Consider the following 21,542-nt stretch of genomic DNA (forward strand, 5'->3'; position numbering starts at 1 on the left):
AATTGATCCTGTATAAAGCTTGTTCAGACATAGTTATTTGCATGTTGTCTCTTCCATTAGAATGTGAGCTCCTTGAGAGCAGGAACTGTCTTTTACTATTTTTTTTTGTATCCTCAGAACTTAGCACAGCTCCTGTCACACAAGAGGTGCTTAAAATGTTTATACATACACACAAATAATAGAGAAGAACAAAAGAAAACAATAATCTAATGTTGGATAACCCAAAGATCCTAGCTACTAGGATAAGGTCTCACTATTGAACAAAAACTATTTAGAAAACTGGAAAGCAGTTTGTCAAAAATAAAGTATAGATCAACATGTCATATTAACTCCAAATGGAAGCATGCCTTAGACATAAACAATGACTTGATAAACAAATAAAAGGAGCAAGGAAGGAGCTACCTTTTAGATCTATGGAGAAGGAAAGAGTTCATGACCAAATAAGCAACAAAGATGAAAGGACAAATTTGATTATATCAAATTAAAAAAGCGGTTGTACAAACAAAACAAATGGAATTCAAATTAGAAGAGAAATAGATAATGGAAAAAATCTTTGTAGCAAGTTTCTCTGATAAAGTCTCATGACTAATATATTTGAATTTCTTCATATATAAAATGGGGATAATATTAACACTTACCTATCAGAGTTGTTGTGAGGATCAAATAAGATAACATATATAAAGAGCTTTGCAAACCTTAAAGTGCTGTAAACTTAAATTTTTTGTTGTTCAGTTGTTTTTTCAGTCATGTCTGACTCTTCGTGACCCCATTTGGGGTTTTCTTGGCAAAGACACTAGAGTGGTTTGCCATTTCCTCCTCTAGGTTCTCCAGGTTACAGATAAGAAAATTGAGGCAAATAAGGTTAAGTGACTTGCCCAGGGTCACACAGTCAGTAAGTTTCTGAAGCCAGATTTGAACTCAAGTCTTTCTGATTACAGGTCCAGTACTCTATCTACTGTGCCACCTATATGCCCTATAACCTTAAATATACTAACTATATTATTATTATTTTTTAACTATATTATTATAGAGGCAGCTAGGTAGTGCAGAGTGCTGGACCTGGAGTGAGGAAGACTTGAATTCAAACTTATCCTCAGATACTTACTAAAGCTATGTAGCCTTGGAGAAGCCACTTAACCTCTGTCTACCTTAGTTGCCTCGTCTGTAAAATGGAGATAATGACAGGACCTCCCTCACAGGGTTGTTATGAGAATAAAATAATATCTGTAAAGGGCTTTACAAATCTTAAAGCACTCTGCAAATCAAAGTGCTATATGAATGCTAGCTGTTATCATCACTAAAGGAAGAAATCTAAGCTATCAACAATCAAATGAAAATGCTTTGAATCTTTAGAGAAATACAAATTAAAAGAATTCTGAATTTCTACCTCACTTCTATCAGTTTCGCAAATATGACAAAGAGGAAATTTACAAATACTGGAGGGGCTGTAGGAAAATAAGCACACTAGAAAGAGCAAATTAGAACTAGTCTAAAAAAGGTTATTAAATTGCACATGTCCCTTGACCCAGCTAGATCACTATTAGGTCTATACCTTGAAGTGATCAGAAAAAAAAAAGAAAAGAAGTCATATGTACAAAACTATTTTTAGGAGCTTTTTTTGTAGTATGCAAAAATTGAAAACTAAGTTGAGGTACCCACTTTTTAGGGAGTAAATAAACAAATTATGGTACATGAATATAATGGAATATTTTTGTGTCTCGAAAATGATGAAATGGTAAGTTTCATGGGAAAATGAAACAACTCTATGAACTGACACAGAGTAAAGTGAACAGAACCAGATCAATTTATTCAGTGGCAACATTATAGAGAAAAACAATTTTGAAAGAGTTTAGATTTCTGAACAATGCAATGGTAAACTAACTGTAAAGTCCAGAAGACAAGTTAACAATTTTTCCAGTGAAGAGACAGATTTAAAATCCAGAATAAAGACATTAATTTTTACACATATCCAACACTAGATTTGTTTTTGTTACACTATGCATATTTGCTATCAGGTTTTTTGGGGTTTTTTTGTCTAATTTTTTTTTCAATTAGAGGTGGGGCCATGGAAGGAAAAGATGAAGAAGGCTTCTAAAAGAACATAAATCAATAAATAACTGCTATTAAACAAGAATAACTTCTTAAATAACATAAAGGTTACTCTTGATGAAAAAAGTTGATTTGCAATCTATATAGCAGATCTGCCCCCCAACAAAAATCCAAACCCATCTCCAATGAATGGAAGATTGGCTGACCCAGGTTTTTCTGTATCCTTTGCAACTAAACTATGTGAACTAAACTATTATACATATAACATAGAAAAGAAAAAAGCAATCAAACATTCGGCAAGTATACATACCTTAGAATACTTAATTCTTATAAATCTTCCAATTAAAGAAACCTGTTTGATCATAACCTTGATTAAGAATAAAGCCCCTAATGTACAAAATGTAAATTTAAGTAGAATATTTCTAAAACTCTAACAAAGCACTAAATTTTGTTTGCTCTGAACATACTGAGTGAACTAAAACATAGCTTTAGTCTGTTAAGTAGAACATTTTCCCTTCATAAAAGTGACATTTGAAAAGAAACAAAGAGAAAGCAAAAGGGTATATCCCATTGTATTTCAGAATGTGACACAAAAGAGCACCTTTTTGGAGTGGAAGGTGTAATTATAGTACTTACCGCTATGATATCTAATGTATTATCACAGACTTTGCGGATCTCATTATTTTTGTCATGCATTAGGTCTATAAGATAAGCTGGAGCCTCTGGATAAAAATGGTTAAAGATATAAAGTGCACTTAAATTTGGTTTAGGATATTAAGATACATTAAAAAATATTTTATTTATCTAAACATAAATGCTGTAAGTTGGGAGTAAATTGCAAATTATTCAACAACAACAAAAAGATTAAATATAATTACCTATGTTTCATGTGTTGGAAATTATGTTTAAATACACAAAAACATATTTATGAAAAGAATCCTTTCTTTTTCTGAAAGATACCTTTTTAGGAAATCATAATACAGATCAGAGTATTGTTTTTCTGAATTTCTTTTGTTGTAGAGTTTTCCTATACACATATTTAGAATAATTGAGCTCTACATGTCTCTTGGATGTCAAATATTATGACTACATTTGTAACAATGCATGTGATTATCTGATCTATATACCCATCCCTGGCCAAGAGTCTGTTGTGTCTATATTTTAAGTTGTGGTCCTGAAATTCAAATCCCATTCTCAGATACTACTTTCTAAATCAAGGGTTCACATCTTAAATCAAATTTTCTCTTCTTGCACCTCTTGCTTTCTATAGGCAGCACTAAAGAAAACAGAACACATCCCCAAAGGTCTTCCGTTTCTTCGGTCTTCAGCAGTACCTTCTGGATTCCTTCTGGCAATACCATTTATATCCATGTGAATCACCACAAGTGGTTAGTAGTTCTCCATTATCATGTCTTGAGAGATTCTCTGTTATGTCCTGGATGCACAGAATCACAATGTCATCAAACTGTAAGGGACACCAGTCACTATGTGGCCCAAACCACACCTGCTATAGAACACCTAACCAGAGGTTATCCAGGTTTTGTGCAGACCTCCACCACTTTTTGAGGTGGCCCATTCCATTTCTGAACAGCTCTAAGAGCCAGGAAGTTTATCCCGACCTCAAGCCTAAACTGGCTTTTTTGCAATTTCTGCTCATTGTTCCTGGTTTAACCAATTGAGACCAAAAAGAACAAATCTAATTCCTCCTTCATAAGGCAGCCCTTCAAATATCTGAAGACAGTTACCACAATCGCAACCCTCAATCTTCTTCAGACCAAACAACCGCAGTTCCTTCACCTGATCCTCTCGCGTCAGAGCCTTAAGGCTCTTCACCATCCCAGTTGTCTTCTGGCCACTGTCCATTTTATTAATGCTCTCCTTAAACTTTGGCACCCAGGCCTGAACAGGTCATTCTAGATGTGGTCTGACAAGGACAGAATATGGTGGAACCATCCCTCTCTGTTTCTAGGATGGCATCTGCTATTTTAGTTGCCATACCACACTGCTGACTTGTATTGAAACTCAGATCTTTTTCAGAGTTGCTGTCTAACCATGCCTCCTCCATTGTATACGTGTGAAGTTGTGTCCTTTTGTATTCAAGTGTAAGATTATATTTACCCCTGTTGAATTTCGTTTTATTAGATTTAGCCCAATGATCTTTCATCCAATTTTTCCTGTCCCTTGATAGGCATTTATACCTCTATCTAAGTCACTGATAAAAACATTAAATTGTGCAGACTTGTGGGATGCTCCACTGGAAACTCCCTCCTATGCTGAGACTGAACCCCTAACTACTATTGCATCTGCCTACTCAAACAAATCTGAATCCGTCTAACTATATTATCAAACCCATACCTCTTCATCTTTTCTATGAGAATGACATGAGGTAATCTATGAAATGCTTTATTAAAACGTGAGCTTTATCTAAATACGTTTTCCTTACCTACGACTTTTGTAAGTTTGTCAAAAGAGGTTATATATGTGCAGTCATGCAAAACATTTCCACATTAGTAACATGACCCATTCTTGACAAAGTTATGCTTATTCTTTCTAAAAGTTCATATCCTTTAATGATACAATGCTAGAATTTTCTCAGGTGCATACTGTATACTCTGTGTGTGTGTACACACAAAGATACAGATACACACAACTATATGCATGCGTATGTGTATGTATGTACATATTCTCATCCCGCCACCCCTACCATAGCATTTGCAGATTCTTTATTATTTTTTTTTTTTTGCCTTTACTGAGAATTGGGACATTTACCTTTCTCCAATGTTGTGGTACCTCTCCTTACTTAACCTGTGCTCTTTTTTTTTTTTTTTGGGCAGGGCAATGGGGGTTAAGTGACTTGCCCAGGGTCACACAGCTAGTAAGTGTCAAGTGTCTGAGGCCGGATTTGAACTCAGGTCCTCCTGAATCCAGGGCTGGCGCTTTATCCACTGCGCCACCTAGTAACCTATGCTCTTTCAAAAATACTCTTCCAGTTCTTTCAGCACCTAAGGTTATATAGTTCATCTGGACCAGGTGACGTGAATTTATCAAGGGCAACTAGGTATTTTTTTACTTTTCTCCTTTTTTGGGATATCAACTCCTTTCTATTCTATCATTTTTAGTCTAATCTAGCCTGTTATACATATTTATTATATTATTTCCCATGGCAGACAAAGTAAATGAACAGTTCTGCTTTCTGTCTGTCAACAGTTATCATTTCTATATACCCCTAGTAAAGGTTCTACTCCTTTTATTGTCCTTAGCTTCCCATGCCAACCTCAGCTCATTCTGAACTTCAAACCCCCTAATGCTATTTTTGCAGGACCTTGGTCCTTATATTCATCCCATCACCTGGTTTCTATCTTCAATATATGTAATTGTAAAGTCTAGGTTGGTTGATGACATTCTCATTTTCTCTTTTTCCCTAGCTCAGTCACACCCATGTCACACTGGTTGTGCAGGGGGAATTACACTACTCCATGCTGCCCTTTATCATTTCCAGGTGTTCCCACTGTCTCCTTCATTCAGTAACCTTTTCTCTTTTGAAGTCTACTCAATTAAATATTTTTATCCAATCAAAATTATGTTGATTACAGCATACTAAACTCCAGGTAATTCTCCCTCTTTTTTCTTTCCTTTCTTTCTTTCTTTTTTTTTTTTTTTTGGTGAGGCACTTGGGGTTAAGTGACTTGCCCAGGGTCACACAGCTAGTAAGTGTTAAGTGTCTGAATCTGGATTTGAACTCAGGTCCTCCTGAATTCAGGGCCGGTGCTTTATCCACTGTGCCACCTAGCTGCTCCTCTCCCTCTTTTTTCAAGGAATTCCACACCTGGCTTATGATCTTTCTCTCCTTCCCAACTTCTTTCTTCATACTAAAGTTACTAAATGATACAGCCCTGTCACCATTGAAAAGAACACTGGTTTACAAGCTCATAATATTTTTGGAAATGTTTTCAGAACTGGTTTATAAGAAAATTAGTGCTATGACTTAGTAACTAATTTGATCACCCACTTCTATCATTAGGCTGAACTACTTTTGTCTATTTCCAAATATCAAATTCAGGACCAAGGCATGAAGACTTAGAGATAACTGAAAATGTCTATCAGGATGTGTGATACAGAATTTTCCAGAGACAATTCCAAGGGTAAAGTTTGAAATGCAGTCTGTATCTTGGCAACATCAGTGAAATACATAGCTTCCCAAGGCTCCCATGCTGAAAGTGCTTACATTTATTTAGATGACATTCTCTTACCCTCATTACAGTTTCTGTGCTTTTTTTTTTTTTGGGTGAGGCAATTGGGGTCAAGTGACTTGCCCAGGGTCACACAGCCAGCAAGTGCCAAGTGTCTGAGGTCGGATCCGAACTCAGGTCCTCCTGACTCCAGAGTTTCTGTGCTTTTTGCCCTTTACCTTGTTGCTTTTCTACTACTAAAGGAGTAGTAATAATGGTATTTCAATATGGAGTTAGAAATATCTTCCAATTTTATATCACTCTTTGACAACACCATGTAAGATGAGAAGTTCTTTTTCATTTTTGTTTTTATCCCAAGCTCCTAGGCACATTGCCTTGAATGTTGTAGCTGCTTAATAAATGTTTGCTGAATCTAAGTTCTACATTAATACTTGTATGTTTGCAAAAAAGAAAACACATACTTAATTTTATTAGAAAAAAGTGGAATACTTTCAAAACATTTTAAACAGTAAAAGGATACGTGTTTCCTTGATGATAACATCTCTAGTAGCCTGGTGGAAAACCATCTGGTAGAAGACATAGATTATCTGACATACAAATTCATCGTCTTCTTGTTGAGCTGAAAAAAGGCAAAAAGGGGTTTCTTTAAGTCAGAGAGCTCTATGCTTAAGTCCTTGAACAGCAACATTGGAGGAGAAGGTCTGAAAATGACAGACTACAACAGAAAAGGAAGAAAATAATCAGTTGGTTTAATATTATTTAGCTACTTAGAAACATTTTATTTACTTTCATCATGTACTTATTCCACTTGTATGACTGTGAAAATTTAGGAGTATGCACTGTCATATTTTGATCTTTTGTAAAATTTGGTTGTAGTTAAATAAAAATTTCTTTTGAAGTCCCAAGGCCAAGAATTTCAAGAATAGGAAATATATTGTGTTATCTGATGCTAATAATAGATTCAACAGGACATTTTATTTGAAAATATAAAATTATATAACATTTGAGTGAGTCATGCCTACAATGAAATAAAGAGTGGAGTAGAATTTAGAGAATACTAATGTTACTTCTCTTCTATTTTCAATATATATCTCCAGCTGTCACTTGAGAAATTCCCTATAAAGCAACCTTGACAAGTCTCTTGACAACTCTGTGTGTCAATACCTTTACTGTTGGGGAACTTGGTACCTTATATGGCAGCTCTAATTGTTAGAAAGTTTTTCCTTATATTGAGCTCTGCTACCCTGTGATTTGTCCCAATTAGTGCATCAAATCTTTATTTCTAGTATGATACAACAACACATTCAATAATACCACATGTGTTTTCCTGCTCCATCACATGAATTATTCAGATCATTCTCTTTCTGGAAAAGAACTTGATTCTTATTTTCCCGTGATGATGCTTCTGTATTAAAGTGCTTATATACATAAAAGCATATGTCTTTTAAAAATTAATAAGTACGCGGTTAGGAAAAATTGAGATTATGGAAATTCTACATTGTAAAAACAGAAGCTATTTCCAATTACATGAAAGTATTTACTGTCTTGACATATTAGGATATTTTATTTTAGTTAAGTTAAATCTAATGACACAAGGGTGCTTATAGAAAGTCTTTGTCATTTCCATAAATTAATCAGTACACTTTTCATGTTGTAAAAAGAATTATTTGTTGTACAAGTACTGGGAGAAGCAGATCATTTATAAAAACCTTGTTTTGAGGTGGCTGTGTTGAAACTGGTTTACTTATAAAAAGGTTGAGTTTCTCTTGACAGTTTCAGTCAAGGGGAAATCCTGGTGTGCAAATAGCTGAATAAGGGGTATCATGAAGACCCTCACACTCAAGAACTCTCTCCCCTCCCGACCCAAGGTACAATCAAATACCAATCCTCTAAAACTATATGTTATAAAATTATCACCATGAGTCACTCACTGCCTTAGGTAAGACATTAGAGGTGGGGAGTTGTAGGGACGTGGGGCATTGTTGCTAGAAAGTCACTGTTAAAGAACATATATATATTTTCTGAGATGAGAAGGAGGGCCTTGGGAACTCTCTCTAGTCTTCTTTTATCAGCACAATTGCACAGATGAGTTTATCAGATTAGTCAATTACCAATCTGAAATTACAGAAAGCCTGTTCCTGAAGGACTGAGATAAAGGATAGGTGAGGTTACAAATTAGGTATGGAGTGAAAAGTAATTTGATAATAACTCTGGCTACCCAGGTAGTAACATGAAGATACTGAGCAAAGGAAGATTGGACCCTGAGGGTAGAGTACTTGAAGTGAGGTGAGGGATGGCAGACACAAAGTAGATTCACTTCCTAATTTTGTCTAGATTTTTGCATCACGGTCAAGTTTTCTCTAAGCAATATAACATGAAAATAAACTGATCCTAGGGTCCACATGATACAGCATGATCAAAGCAACCAAGCTAATTTCAGTAACAGTCTCTCTCTCTCTCTCTCTCTCTCTCTCTCTCTCTCTCTCTCTCTCTCGTTGGTGAGGCAATTGGGGTTAAGTGACTTGCCCAGGGTCACACAGGTAGTAAGTGTTAAGTGTCTGAGGCCGGATTTGAACTTAGATGCTCTTGACTCCAGGGCCGGTGCTCTATCCACTGTACCACCTAGCTGCCCCAACAGTCTCTTTTTCTATGTGTGTTTGTATAAGAATGAAAACAATGAGTTTCAGCTGTTTTAATAAGCAACTATTTATTAATATGCCACACACTGGACTAAGTGCTAGACATACAAAGAAATCATGAAAATAGTGTCTCAAGGAGCTTACATTCAAATACGAAAAACAAGATGTACATATGTATGTACATATAAAATACACACAAAGTAGGTATACAGGAAGGCAGACCATGAAAGGCCTTCTCTACAGAAAGTGATGTTTTAGACAAGTCTTTTTTTTTGTTGGTTTGTCTGTTTTTTAAGCCAAGTCCTAAAGGAAGCCAGGGATAAGAGGCAGAGGTAAGGAAGGGAGAGCATTCAAAACATTCACAAGAGAAAACTAAAGGCCCTGAGAATGAAGACAAAACATAATGTGTCAGGATTGGACTTAAGAGTGTGTAGAAGGGACTAATATGTTAAGAAGACTGGAAAGATGGGAAGCTTATATTTGATTTCAGAGGTAACAGGGAGCCATTGGGATTTACTGGTGACGGGAAAGGAGGCATCCATTCCAGCTAACAAATAGGAGTGAATCTGAAAATCTATTTGGGCTTTCATATTACTATAAAGAAACTGAATAAGGACATGTTTCCTGATATTTTTATATCCTTTGTAATGCTGATGTGCCTCAAAAGTAATGGTTCAAACTTAAGTTGTAATAGTCTTTGAAATATCTTGGCATGGTACCTGGTAACAGAAAGTAAACTCTTAATTGTAATTTGAAAAGTGGGAGAAAGGGAAAAGTCATGAGGAAATGTTCACAGTATTCTACAACTAATAAGAGAAGCGTATGCCCCCGGTTCTAGGACAGCCTTATACAAGCTTCCATTTCAGGCATAGTAAACTAAAAAGACTACAAGAATGAAATCGAGGAGCCGTCACGAAGCCTTCCATCCTGAGGATGAAAAGCCTGGGCCCTCTGTCATATATACACCAACTCACCATCAGACTTTCTGGCAAAAGAACTCTTTCTGAGCCCAGTGAATAATTGTTTCTTTCTTTTCTTTTCTTTTTTTTTTTTGCAGGGCAATGGGGGGGGGGGGGGGTTAAGTGACTTGCCCAGGGTCACACAGCTAGTAAGTGTCAAAGTGTCTGAGGCTGGATTTGAACTCAGGTATTCCTGAATCCAGGGCCGGTGCTCTATCCACTGCGCCACATAGCTGCCCCAAACTTTTAGCACTCCTTTCCTAATTGTTTCTATTAGGAAGAATTAGAAATTTCCAGGACACTCTTCAAACTTAGAAACTGGAACAAAGAACTGGCAAACCTATGCTAAAATGTACCTCTGAAGCCACAATCTGTCCAAAAATAAATTTAAAGCTAAATATCGATGCTGACCCTGATATCGTGGCCATTTATTCTCCTATGGTTTCTTCCCTTAGATCTCTTTCCTACTTTAGTTAAGGATTCAGTTACATAATTTTCATTCTTCATGATGATTACTCATGAAAAGGAAAGCCTTTTCTTTATTTTTATATTAACTACATAAAAGACTGGGCAAGGAGGAAGAGAAATTAATTCAATCCAACAATTAAGTTCTCACTGTGCTTACTATATGGACATCATGCTTTAGGCACTGGAGATATAAAAAGTAAAAATGACACTTGCTGCTGCCCTCTCAAAGATCTCACAATTTTTGCTATGATACAAACTACTTGTTTATCTAAATTAAAATAGGATAGAGAAGTAAACACAAAGTGCTAAAGGAAAATATGAGATGAGTGGAATGTCTAGCTAGGGGGAAGAGGACAGGTTTCATGGTAGATATAGGATAAGAATTGGTCCTCAAAGGGAAAAAAGGGATTTTAACAGGCAGTAAAATAAGAAGACAGTCTATTTTAGGCACAGAGAATAGTTTATGCCAATGAAAAGAGCAAGAAAAAGCTAGGTCAGTGAACATATAACGAATCTAGTTGGAATGTAGACTGCACAAAGGGTAAAAATATGAAATAAGGCTAGAAAGGTAGATTGGAACAAGAATGTGAAAGACTTTAAATACTATTTAGAAATTTACATCTTGGGGTGCAGCTAGATGGCACAGTGGATAAAGCACCAGCCTTGGATTCAGGAGGATCTGTGTTCAAATAGGGCCTCAGACACTTGACACTTACTTATTGTGTGACTCTGGGCAAGTCACTTAACCCTCATTGCCCCACAAAAAAAAAAGAAAAGAAAAGAAAAGAAATTTTTAAGCAAATGGGATCCATAGAAGGTTTTAAGGGATTCACTGGAGAGAGAAGAGACTGGAATCAGAGAGATTAATAAAGTGACTATTGAAATAATCCAGGACAAGATGATGAGAGCTTGAACTCATTTGCCAGTAGGTGAGTAAAGAGGAAGGGACATATCCAAGAGATAATAGAGAAATACAATTAGTAGGATTTGGTACCTAAATGGATGTGGAAGGTAAGGGAAAGGGAAGAATAAATGACGTAGGTTTCAATCTTGGTTGACTGGATACATGGTAGAGTCATCAACAGAATTAAGGAAATTAGGAAGAAGAGGTTAGATTAGTCAGAAGCAATAAGTGGTTTTAGGGGGAGAGATGAACTCAATTTTAAACATGCAAAGTTTGCAGTGTTGGCAGAGCATCCCCCCAGAAGTTGGAGATATAAGACCAGAAGAAGAAGACAATGGCACTAAATATATAGATTTAGAAATTTTTTGTAGAAATGATCATTTTAGATAAAAGAATGGGAGTGGATGAGAGAAATGGGAAAGATATGTGGAGAAAAGAGGGATGAAGGAAGAGTCGTGGGGAATACCCACACTTAAAGGGCAAGAGAAATATGATGAAACAGTGAAAGACATGAAAGAGGAGCAGATGAAAAAGTAGGAAGAACAACTATAGAAAATATCAGGTAAACTAAGGGGAGGAAAGACTATTTAGAATGGAAAAGAGGTCAGTAGTGCTAAATGCAGACTGAAGGTGAAGGGGCATGAGGACCGGGTAAATGCCACGGGAGTGGCGATGAGCTGGTCATCAGTGAAGCTGCAGAGATTAGTTTTAACACTAGTTCAGAAGCTAGTTGAGAGGAATTGAGGACTGAGGTGTGAGTTAGTGAAAGGAGTGGGTATATAATACTCTAAGGGGAAAAATAAAATACTGTTTGAGGAAATGACATAGTGGAAGAAGGGGAGAAAGAACCTATTATAAAAATCAATCACTTGATCTATATCTATCTGTCTATGTCTATCAATCTAGCACTGGGACTTTTGAGAATGCTTGCTGGCAGTGGAAGAGTTAGTAAAGAGGGAGATATGACAGAAGAGATGATTGATGGAATAAATTCTGGAAGTGATGGAATGCAAGGGCACGAGATAAGCTTTGGCAAGGAAAAGAGTCACTTTATTGTCTTAGATTGGAGTAATGGGAAAAAGGATAAGTATCTTTAACTTTTGCTACAGCTTTATCCAGCAACTACAAGAGGCATTTACAATTTTATTTATTTTCCTTAATTGTAGAGTTCCAGGGATTTCTATCTTGTCACACAGTTACCAGAATGACAAGGTAAAATATAGTTTAATAAATGTAACTTTTCAACAAATCGACACCTTAACTAAATATTTAACATATAACCTAAACAGTGAGCATGGAAACAAAATAAAATGGATCACAACCTACCATTCAGCAATTCAATGAGTGCTGGAATGATCCCTGATTTGGCTAGCAATGCAGCACAAGAATCATCCATAGACACAGTTCCAATCATTATAACCACTTCTAAAACAAGATCATCTTCTGCAGCACCTAATGAAATCAAAGAGTGGAAATTTCTCATTAAAACAAAGAGTTTGCATCATATCCTACTATAGCATCAACCTGCCTATATAAAGAAAAAAACATAAAAGACTATAAGTCAGTATCATTGTTTTCTACCTTTTAATTCTGTGACACACTTGCAAACTTCTAATTTTGCTGCAGTCCAATTGAAAAGGGGAGTGGGAAATGAACCTTGCCTTTGGGAACCTGCTTGGAAAAGTGGAAGAGTCAGTACACCTCTCTGATAACACAGGCATGGAAAGAAGGGAGCGTTTCAGGGGCAGCTGCTTAGTTGCTATGGAATGTAAGTAGCATAGCATGGAAGTCAGGGAAGGATGAGATTGAGAAAAGGTGGAAAGTAAGAAAACAATTATAAAAATAATAAAATATGCAGGAGAGGGCTCGCCTCTTTTATGGATAGAGGAAAAAGAGAAAAAACTTGGGTTGCAAACTAACGGCCTAAAGTAATATAATACCATTGTAATAAATTGTTCCATTAAAGATCTTCACATCCGACTGAAGGGAATGAGTGACGTCATAAAATCAACCACCTAGGACAGACCTGGCTTAAGTTTATCCTTGAGGTATGGAGCCAACTTGTACTCTTTGAGAACCAGCTCCCAGTCCAAGTCAGGGATAGTAAGGTTTGCTAGGGTCCCCAAACATTCTATCACAAATTCCTCTTCTTCATCATTAGAGATCTGGGCTGCAAGATCACCAACATAATCCTAAATAAAACACAGAGACAGATATTTAGTAAAGTTAGAGAAAAGAACAAACATGTGGTTGCTCTTTTCTGGTCTACTTTAGATTAATAATATTCCTTAATATAAATGATCTCATTTGCATAAATTTAAAGTGGCACGTTAAGTGAAGCTTATGTAAACAAATCCACCCTTGAGTCTTGACTCTCTTATTATTTCTAACATTACTCCTGAATTTTACTTTTCAACTCAAGCATCTTCTTATAATCCAACAAAAGATATATCTTAGAAGAAATGACTTAGCATTTATACTCACCATCTAGGTGGCTCCGTGTTATTAAACTATTGGATTTTAAGTACCTTGAACACAAATATATATATATATATATACATATATATACATACACATATACATCTATTTTAAATAGATTTTCTTTTTATTGTGAATTTTTTCATTACTATAGATATTTCAAGATAAAAAAGAACAGGAAAAAAGATTGTATAAAAACTAAATTGTAAAGGTATTAGACATAGCTTATGTTTTTTTTTAAGGAAAGAAATGTACAGGGTGTATATATATATATACACACACACGTATATATGTCTTGTGATACATACACACGTACATACACAGAGTCATAACAAAATCACTCCATTTGTATCCCCTTCTGTACTTATTTTTCCTTTTTCATTAAAAAAGATGTCCCCCCAGTCGATCAGCTGTTTTTCAGTCATATCTGACTCTTCATGACTTTACTTAGTGTTTTTTTGGTAAAGATACTAGAATGGCTCGCCATTTCCTTTGCCAGATCATTTTACAGATGAGGAAACTGAGGCAAACAAGGTTAAGTCACTTGCCCAGGGTCACACAGCTAATAAATCTCTGAGGTTAGATTTGACCTGGAATAGAAGGCCTTCATTATAATAAATATGTATAGTCAAAAAATAAAATCAATTTCTTAACTATGTCTGAGAATGCATATCCGTTCTATATCTCCAGTCCATCACCTCTCTGCCAAGAGGTGAGAGGGATGCTGCATCAGTGGTCTTTTGAAGTCATGATTGGTTGTAACTTTGGTCAGAGTTCTATGGTCTTTCAAAGTTATTTCCTCTCAAGTGATTATTTGTGGCCTTCACATCAATTGTTTTTATGGTTCTGCTCACTTCACTTTTCATCAATAGACAAGACTCTCCATATTTAGATGAATCTATAAAATTCCATGACACTCAGATATGACAGTTTGTTCAGCCACTCTCCCAATGGATGGATATCTGTGTTTTGTTTCCAGCTCTTAGCAATAACAAAAAAGTGATACTATATTTTTGTACATGTAGGTCCTTTCCTTCTGCCCTTCCTCTACTTGAGGTGTGTGCCTAATGGGTAAAAGGGCATACAGAGTTTAATGACTTTGGGGATATAATTTCAAATTATTTCCCAGAATGGTGAAACCAATTTGCAGCTCCACCAACAGTGCATTTAGTGTTCCTGTCCTATAACTCCTCCAACAATTGCTAATTTCTTTTTGTCATCTTTGTCTATCTGATGCTTGAGAAGAGCCTCAGTGTTGTTTAAATTTGCATTTCTCTTATTGATTTGGACCATTTTAAAAATAACACTCTGGGCCTGTGCTAATTTAACAACTGAATCTCTGTATGTATGTATATATATATATATATATATATATATGTATGTGTGTGTGTGTGTGTGCATACATACACTTTCAAGTACAATCTGTATTATTAACATTTTCTCCATCACTTTAAGTCCTGTCAGTCAATAAAACAATAAATCAAGGCATAGGAGTATTTGCTGATTTTCGAGTGTAAAGAATTGTGGTTTGAGGTTTTTATGACCCCATCTTTTGGCTAGAATTAAAAAAACCCTGCACACCCACTGGCCAGGGCTCAAGCGCCGTTCCTCTGCACCTGCGCGGAGCTCCTCCCACTGGTTGTAGCCATTGCCGTGGCACTGGCAGCTCAAGTCATCACCACTCGCCAACGCCTACATGGGTCTGGCAAAATTATAATGACTGGAAGCCCAGTGAGGGCAGTCCTGTGACTGTCAGTCAGGGCTGCCAGCCAATTAGCTTGGGGCTGTGTGTAGACAGCCCAGGGTCTGCTGGGAAGGAGAAGGGAGGCGTTTCACCAATCTGGTGCAGAGCTGGAAAAAGGCAGGATGAGGCCCTGTGCTCAGCTGAGCCCTGGGCGGTGATGTGATTTAGGTTGTATTGTTTCCCCCACCCCCATTCTTTTTTTTTTCCCTTTCCCTTAATTCTACTGATTTTGCTTGTGTTTTTAAGTTCGTTCTTGTTAATAAACCCTGTTCTGTTTTTGAGGAAGGCTGTTGGTCTCCTTCGTTGTCCCAGTGTTGTGGCAAGCTGCCTAGCTAACACTCCCCAGTTGGAATTTGGCCCCTACACAAGGTTAACAGCTGAGCCAGTAAAAGCTGGCTCTAGTGTATGCCTGCTATACTTTCTACATCTAACTGTCCACTTTATCTTTTATGATTATCTTTACCTCTTTTACATAAGAATTCTTCCCTTCTGAAAAATCTTGCTTTGTCTTTAGTTTCTTTTATGATAACTGCATTTTGTGGTCAAATGCCATATCACTTTAGAATTCAATACGGTATATGGTATGAATGTTAGGCTAAAACTATCTGTCAAACTTCTTTCCAGTTTTTCTGGCAATTTATGTGTTGTGTGATTTGCTGCTTTTCTAATTTTTTTAGTTGCATTCTCAGTTCATTCATTTCTTTTCTTTTTTTTGTTGATGCACATGTTTAAAGAGATAATTTCATCTAAGAATTGCTTTAGGTGTACAACACAAGTTTTGGCATGCTATTTCATTATTGTCTTTTTAAAAATAAAATTACCTACCATTCTTATTATTTGTTCTTTGACCTATATATTCTGTAGTGTTTTATTAGTCTCCATTTAAATATGAATCTCTCCTTTAAATTACTATTATGACTTTTATTATATTGAAGTCAATAAAGAATATGTTTAATATCTCCACTTTTCTGCATTTGCTTATTTTTTCTACCCTAGTACAAGGTTGGTTTTTAAAGGTACCATATAAAGCTAAAAATATGTATACTCCTTTCAATTCTCATTTGATAGTCACCAGAGTTCTATCACATCTAACTTTTGTAAAATTCTATTCAGTTCTTTCATGGTTCTTGTTGTGGAAGCTTGTGCTAGGCAAGTCAAACCAACACTACAACAAGGACCACCATCTCTTAAAAAGATCCTGATGAAGAAAACTAAGGACCCTAAATGAAAAAGCCTTGGGAATAGCAATGTCACTCAGGCTATTGGACCTGCTTTCTAACCTAGCCCCTACCAGTATTAGTGAGGGAATAAATCATTATAGAAAAGGGGCCCAACTTTTTCACCACCACTACCAACTGACCAACTACCATCAACAGGCAGGTAAGTGTAGTAGTACTTGGGGGTAGTGGTACCCTGAATATCACCCATCTTCCTCTTGGCCAAACCCTCACAGAAGCAATGCTGTAAACAAGGGGCCAGCCATCTCCACAAACTGTCAAAGAACTGCCAACCACAGAGAAGGTCACCCAGTTTAGCTAAAGCAGCAAGGAACCCTGAATGAGATATCAAAGGCAGTATGTGCTTGGTGAGTCAAACCCAGAGAGACATTTTCATAAGGACTACTGTCTCCTCACAGACCCTGATATTGACAGTCCAGCACCTTGAATTCAAGAAACTTTGGAATATCAATGCTTCTAGTTAAGTGTCAAATGGTTCATCATCGGAGATTGATATAATTTTATCAGGGAAAATTATATTTTTAAAGGGGAGATTACCATCTCCCCTTTGCCTTTGTACTCTTAAGGACTATGGGACTAAGGACTATATGGATTAAGTTCCATCTGACTTGCTGCTGAAACATTCCATGTGTGTTGTCTCCCCTATTAGAATGCAAGCTCTTTGAGAGCAGGAACTCACTTATTTTTCTACTTGAAATCCCAGCAATTAGTACAGTGCTTTGCATGTAACAATATTTCATTTATTCATTGTTTTTTGTTTGATCTAAGTTTGAAAGGGGCATATTAAGGACTTAGACAATTACTGTTTTGTTGTGTATTCCTCACTGTTGTTCAATTACTTTTTCCTTTAGATATTTACATGGTATGCTATTTGGTGCATACATATGTATATGTGTGTAAACATATTATATATGTATATCATATATAAGGTAACAGTTCATTATTTATGGTACCATTAAAGACCCCAATTTCTCTGCTTATCTCTTTTTCTCTCCTTTCTATTCCCTGCCCAAACTGAAAAATTAACAAGAAAAAGAAAACCCTCATAACAATTTGCATTGTCCAGAAAAACAAATGTCTATCTTAGCTATGTTCTCAAATGTATATTTCACATTGATTTTAAGTCCAACACATCCTTTGTTTTTATACTGTTTACATTTCTTCCCTGAATCTCTTGGAGAAAACCATCCCTTAGAACAAAGAATTTTTTTTAAAGAGGAAGGAAAAAATTCAGTAAATCCAATTAACATGTTGAAAACAATCTAATGTTATATTATATGCAGTGTTCTATGTCTGGGGACTGTACTCCCTCTCCCCACAAAGGAGTTGGGTGAGGTGTCTTTTCATGGTGGTTCTTTGGGGACAAGTTTGTTCTTCCTAATTTCACAATACTCTGTTTAGATTGCTTTGTGGTGGTTGTTCTTTCTATTTATTTCACTGTAGTTGTTGTGTATACTGTTTTCCTGGCTCTGTTTACTTCATTTTGCATCAATTCAAATAAGTCTTTCTGTGATTCTCTGTACCTATCATGCTATTAGAATTATTATAGTCTATAACTCATAACAAATGGGGAATTATACAGGAGAAGTTGTATAAAGGATTATCTCAGAGAAATAAATGATAAGATAAAAGGATGGACTAGTAAAGGATAACTGATGTTCTTATCATTAGTACCATTAGTATCCATACAATGTCAAGTGAGTGCAAAGAAAGCCCAGGGAAAGTTGGATGAATTTACTAAAATATATTATTGGAGAGTCTGGACAAAAGTTATATAGTATGACTATTAGAGATTATCCACAACAATGATATCAAAGATGATGATGATGATCATCATAATATATTTTTTTTTGGTGAGGCAATTGGTGTTAAGTGACTTGCCCAGGGTCACACAGCTAGTAAGTGTTAAGTGTCTGAGGCCGGATTTGAACTCAGGTCCTCCTGAACCCAGGGCCAGAGCTCTATCCACTGTGCTATCTAGCTGCCCCCGATCATCATAATATCTTGCAATCATATAGAATCTTAAGGTTTGCAAGCACTTTACATACGTAATCTCATTTGGTCCTAATAAAAGCTCAGTAAGATGGGTGCCCTGAAAACTCTCATTTTACTGAGAAGGAAACGGAGACTCAGAGAGGTGGAAGGACTTGCCCAGGCCACAATTCAATCAGCTCTTTCTGACCTTGAGTATAAAGCTCTACCCACAACTTGGTGCTGTTGCTCCAATACCATGAGGTCCTAAACACATTTTCTAACTGTATAGCCAGGACAGTACTTGGCCCAATTAACCCATAACAAAGTATATGTGCTTACAATAAACAAATTTTTAGTTGGTCCGTCATGCTGTGAAATATTCCTAATCATCTTCATCAGCAGTGGATCCTTGAATTTGAGAGCCCTCTTCATGAGCATCTTCAGTCCATTTCCTAGAGACAAAAATATTAAGTCCATCAAATACAATTCAAGTTTAACTTAGTTCAAGAGAATTAAGAAAAAACTATCTCAATATCAGTTTTATTAACAAATAAGTGATTAAAAGAGAAGCAAACAGGAAAAGAAAAAGTTTCCAGAAAATATATAAACTCGCAAATATTAATTTTGGATAACCTAAGACAGACTACAAAATTCTCCTGAATGATCAATATTCCCACTCAAGAATATACACTGCATCCTTCTATAATACAAGAACATTTTAGGACCTCCTAGTAGTAGTGCTTAGTACCTGCAGAGATTAAAGCTAAAAAGCTGGCTCCTGTATGACTTGCAGTGGTGTTTGTCCATTATTTAGCATTATATCTGCCAATTACCTGACTGTCCCCTATGGTCAAAGATTAACACTAACAAACTCAAGATCACTGACCTTCACAAATAAGTTGTACATTTCTCTTGTTAGCAGCAAGGTTGATGCAGAAGGAGATGAGCTCTAGGTCAATTCGTTCATCAGAGCATTCAAAGAGCATTTTCATTAGCTAGCAATAAACACACAAATACCTAGAGTTATATCACCAGAACATTTTAAAACTCAAAAAAAAGGATGACAACAAATTTTCACTATGGATACCTTTCAAATTATATACTCTGGCAACAAAAAAAACCTCATAATCAAGAAATAAACCCATAATGAAAAATTAATCCAAATGCATGAAACTGGTCAATGGCATTACTGTCTTCTTTGGGGAACTGATAAATGTTCTACAAATGGTCTGCTGGTCTTAGCAGGTACCCAGGCTAGGCATTTCTCATTCCTCTCTAGGCTGCACTCTGGACTTTCTTCACTATAGCCCTGACCCAGGTACCTTGGTTTCCCACCCTCACCCCAAACCTGATTTTGTGTGTTGTCTTTCCCCAGTAGAATGTCCTTGAGGGTAGGGATTATCTTTTAAATTTATGCTTCTATTTATATTACCAGAACTTAGCACAATGCCTGGCACATAGTAAGTAACATAAAATGTTTGTCGAGTGACTGAATGAATAAGTATTTACTGAACTCTTGATGAAATAGGCTCAGGAACATATGAGGTGCTATGGGGAATGTAAAATAAGTCTGAACATACTTTATATAACTGGTTTACACTATGACTGAAGAGACAAGACTTGTGGACAAGAAATAACTATAATGCAAGGAGATAATGCACAACACAGAACTAAATTATATATATATATATATATATATACATATACACACATATATATATGTTATACACACATATATAAATGTATGTATTGTGGTAGACTCTAAGAATAAAAGGGGCTCAGAGAAGAGTGAAATGTGGGTTGGAGTAATTTTACAAAGGCTTCATAGAAGAGATGAACAAAGGATAATTGCTACTGATAAGTATGATGTATTTGAGAATTCTTTTTAAAGTTCATGATAACTTTTGGTAGAATAGTTATTTTAAAATATAGGGATGGGGCAGAGCCAAGATGGTGGAGAGGAAGCAGCAAGCTGCCTGAGCTCTCCTTCTGTTCCCTCAAAAAGAACATTAAATCAAGCCTCTGGACAGATTCTGAAACTACAGAACCTACAAAGAGACAGAGGGACACAGTCTTCTAACCAGAGATAATTTAGAAGACTTCAGGAAAAGGTCGGTCTGACTTGGGCAAAAGGGAGGCGCAGCGCAGGGCAGCAGCCCAGCGCTGAGGGGGTCGGGGCAAGTCAGCAGGAAGCTGCGGGCCACAGCCAAACAGCTGAGGCCCCTGGAACCTGGCTCAAAAGTCTGGTGGCCCAGTAGGACAGTGGAAAAACCTACCCGAGGGCAAGTTACCAGCTGTAGGGCCACGAACAGGACAGGCACGACTAGGCCCACTGATCTAGCGCTCAGACAGGAAATGTAGTGGGGCGAATTGCACACACTATAAAGGCCTCAGAGTAAAAAGCCGGTCACACAGCACCTATACCCCTGCACAAGAAGCCCAAAACAGGGACCTTGGTGCCCCCAGAGCAGACCTCAACTTAAAAAATAAATAAATAAGCTGCAATAATGAGTAAGAAGCAAAAAAGAGCCCTCTCCATTGAGAATTTCTGTATCAATACGGAAGAAGCCAACACAAACTCAGAGGAGGATAATACCCTCAAATTGCCTACATGTGAAGCCTCACGAGGGAAGGTGAATTGGTCTCAAAAACAAAAAGCCTTCCTGGAAGAGCTCAAAAAGGATTTTAAAAATCAATTGAGAGAGGTAGAAGAAAAAATGGGGAGAGAAATGAAAGCAAAACAAGAAAACGATGAAAAAAAAATCAGCAGCCTGGAAAAGGAAGCACAAAGATTGAATGCAGAAAACAATTCCTTAAAAAATTCATCTGGCCAAATGGAAAAAAAGGTGCATAATTTCACTGAAGAAAACAATGTCTTAAAAAATTCATTTGGCCAAAT

General features: G+C 36.6%; 1 protein-coding gene across 2 annotated transcripts in view; it reads right to left on the bottom strand.

The window, feature by feature from the left end:
- Nucleotides 1-21,542, bottom strand: part of KIFAP3 (kinesin associated protein 3) — a 192,741-nt gene that overhangs the window by 60,275 nt on the left and 110,924 nt on the right. For both annotated transcript variants that reach the window (XM_044005022.1, XM_044005023.1), the window contains exons 12-17: nt 19,530-19,638; nt 18,983-19,095; nt 13,236-13,401; nt 12,536-12,661; nt 6,760-6,858; nt 2,686-2,771 (exon numbers count right to left, since the gene is read on the bottom strand). In XM_044005022.1, the coding sequence (XP_043860957.1) occupies nt 2,686-2,771; nt 6,760-6,858; nt 12,536-12,661; nt 13,236-13,401; nt 18,983-19,095; nt 19,530-19,638 (699 nt within the window). The remainder of the gene's footprint in view (nt 1-2,685; nt 2,772-6,759; nt 6,859-12,535; nt 12,662-13,235; nt 13,402-18,982; nt 19,096-19,529; nt 19,639-21,542) is intronic.

The sequence above is a fragment of the Dromiciops gliroides genome, chromosome 4, assembly GCF_019393635.1.
Source record: "Dromiciops gliroides isolate mDroGli1 chromosome 4, mDroGli1.pri, whole genome shotgun sequence".
Lineage (NCBI taxonomy): Eukaryota > Metazoa > Chordata > Mammalia > Microbiotheria > Microbiotheriidae > Dromiciops > Dromiciops gliroides.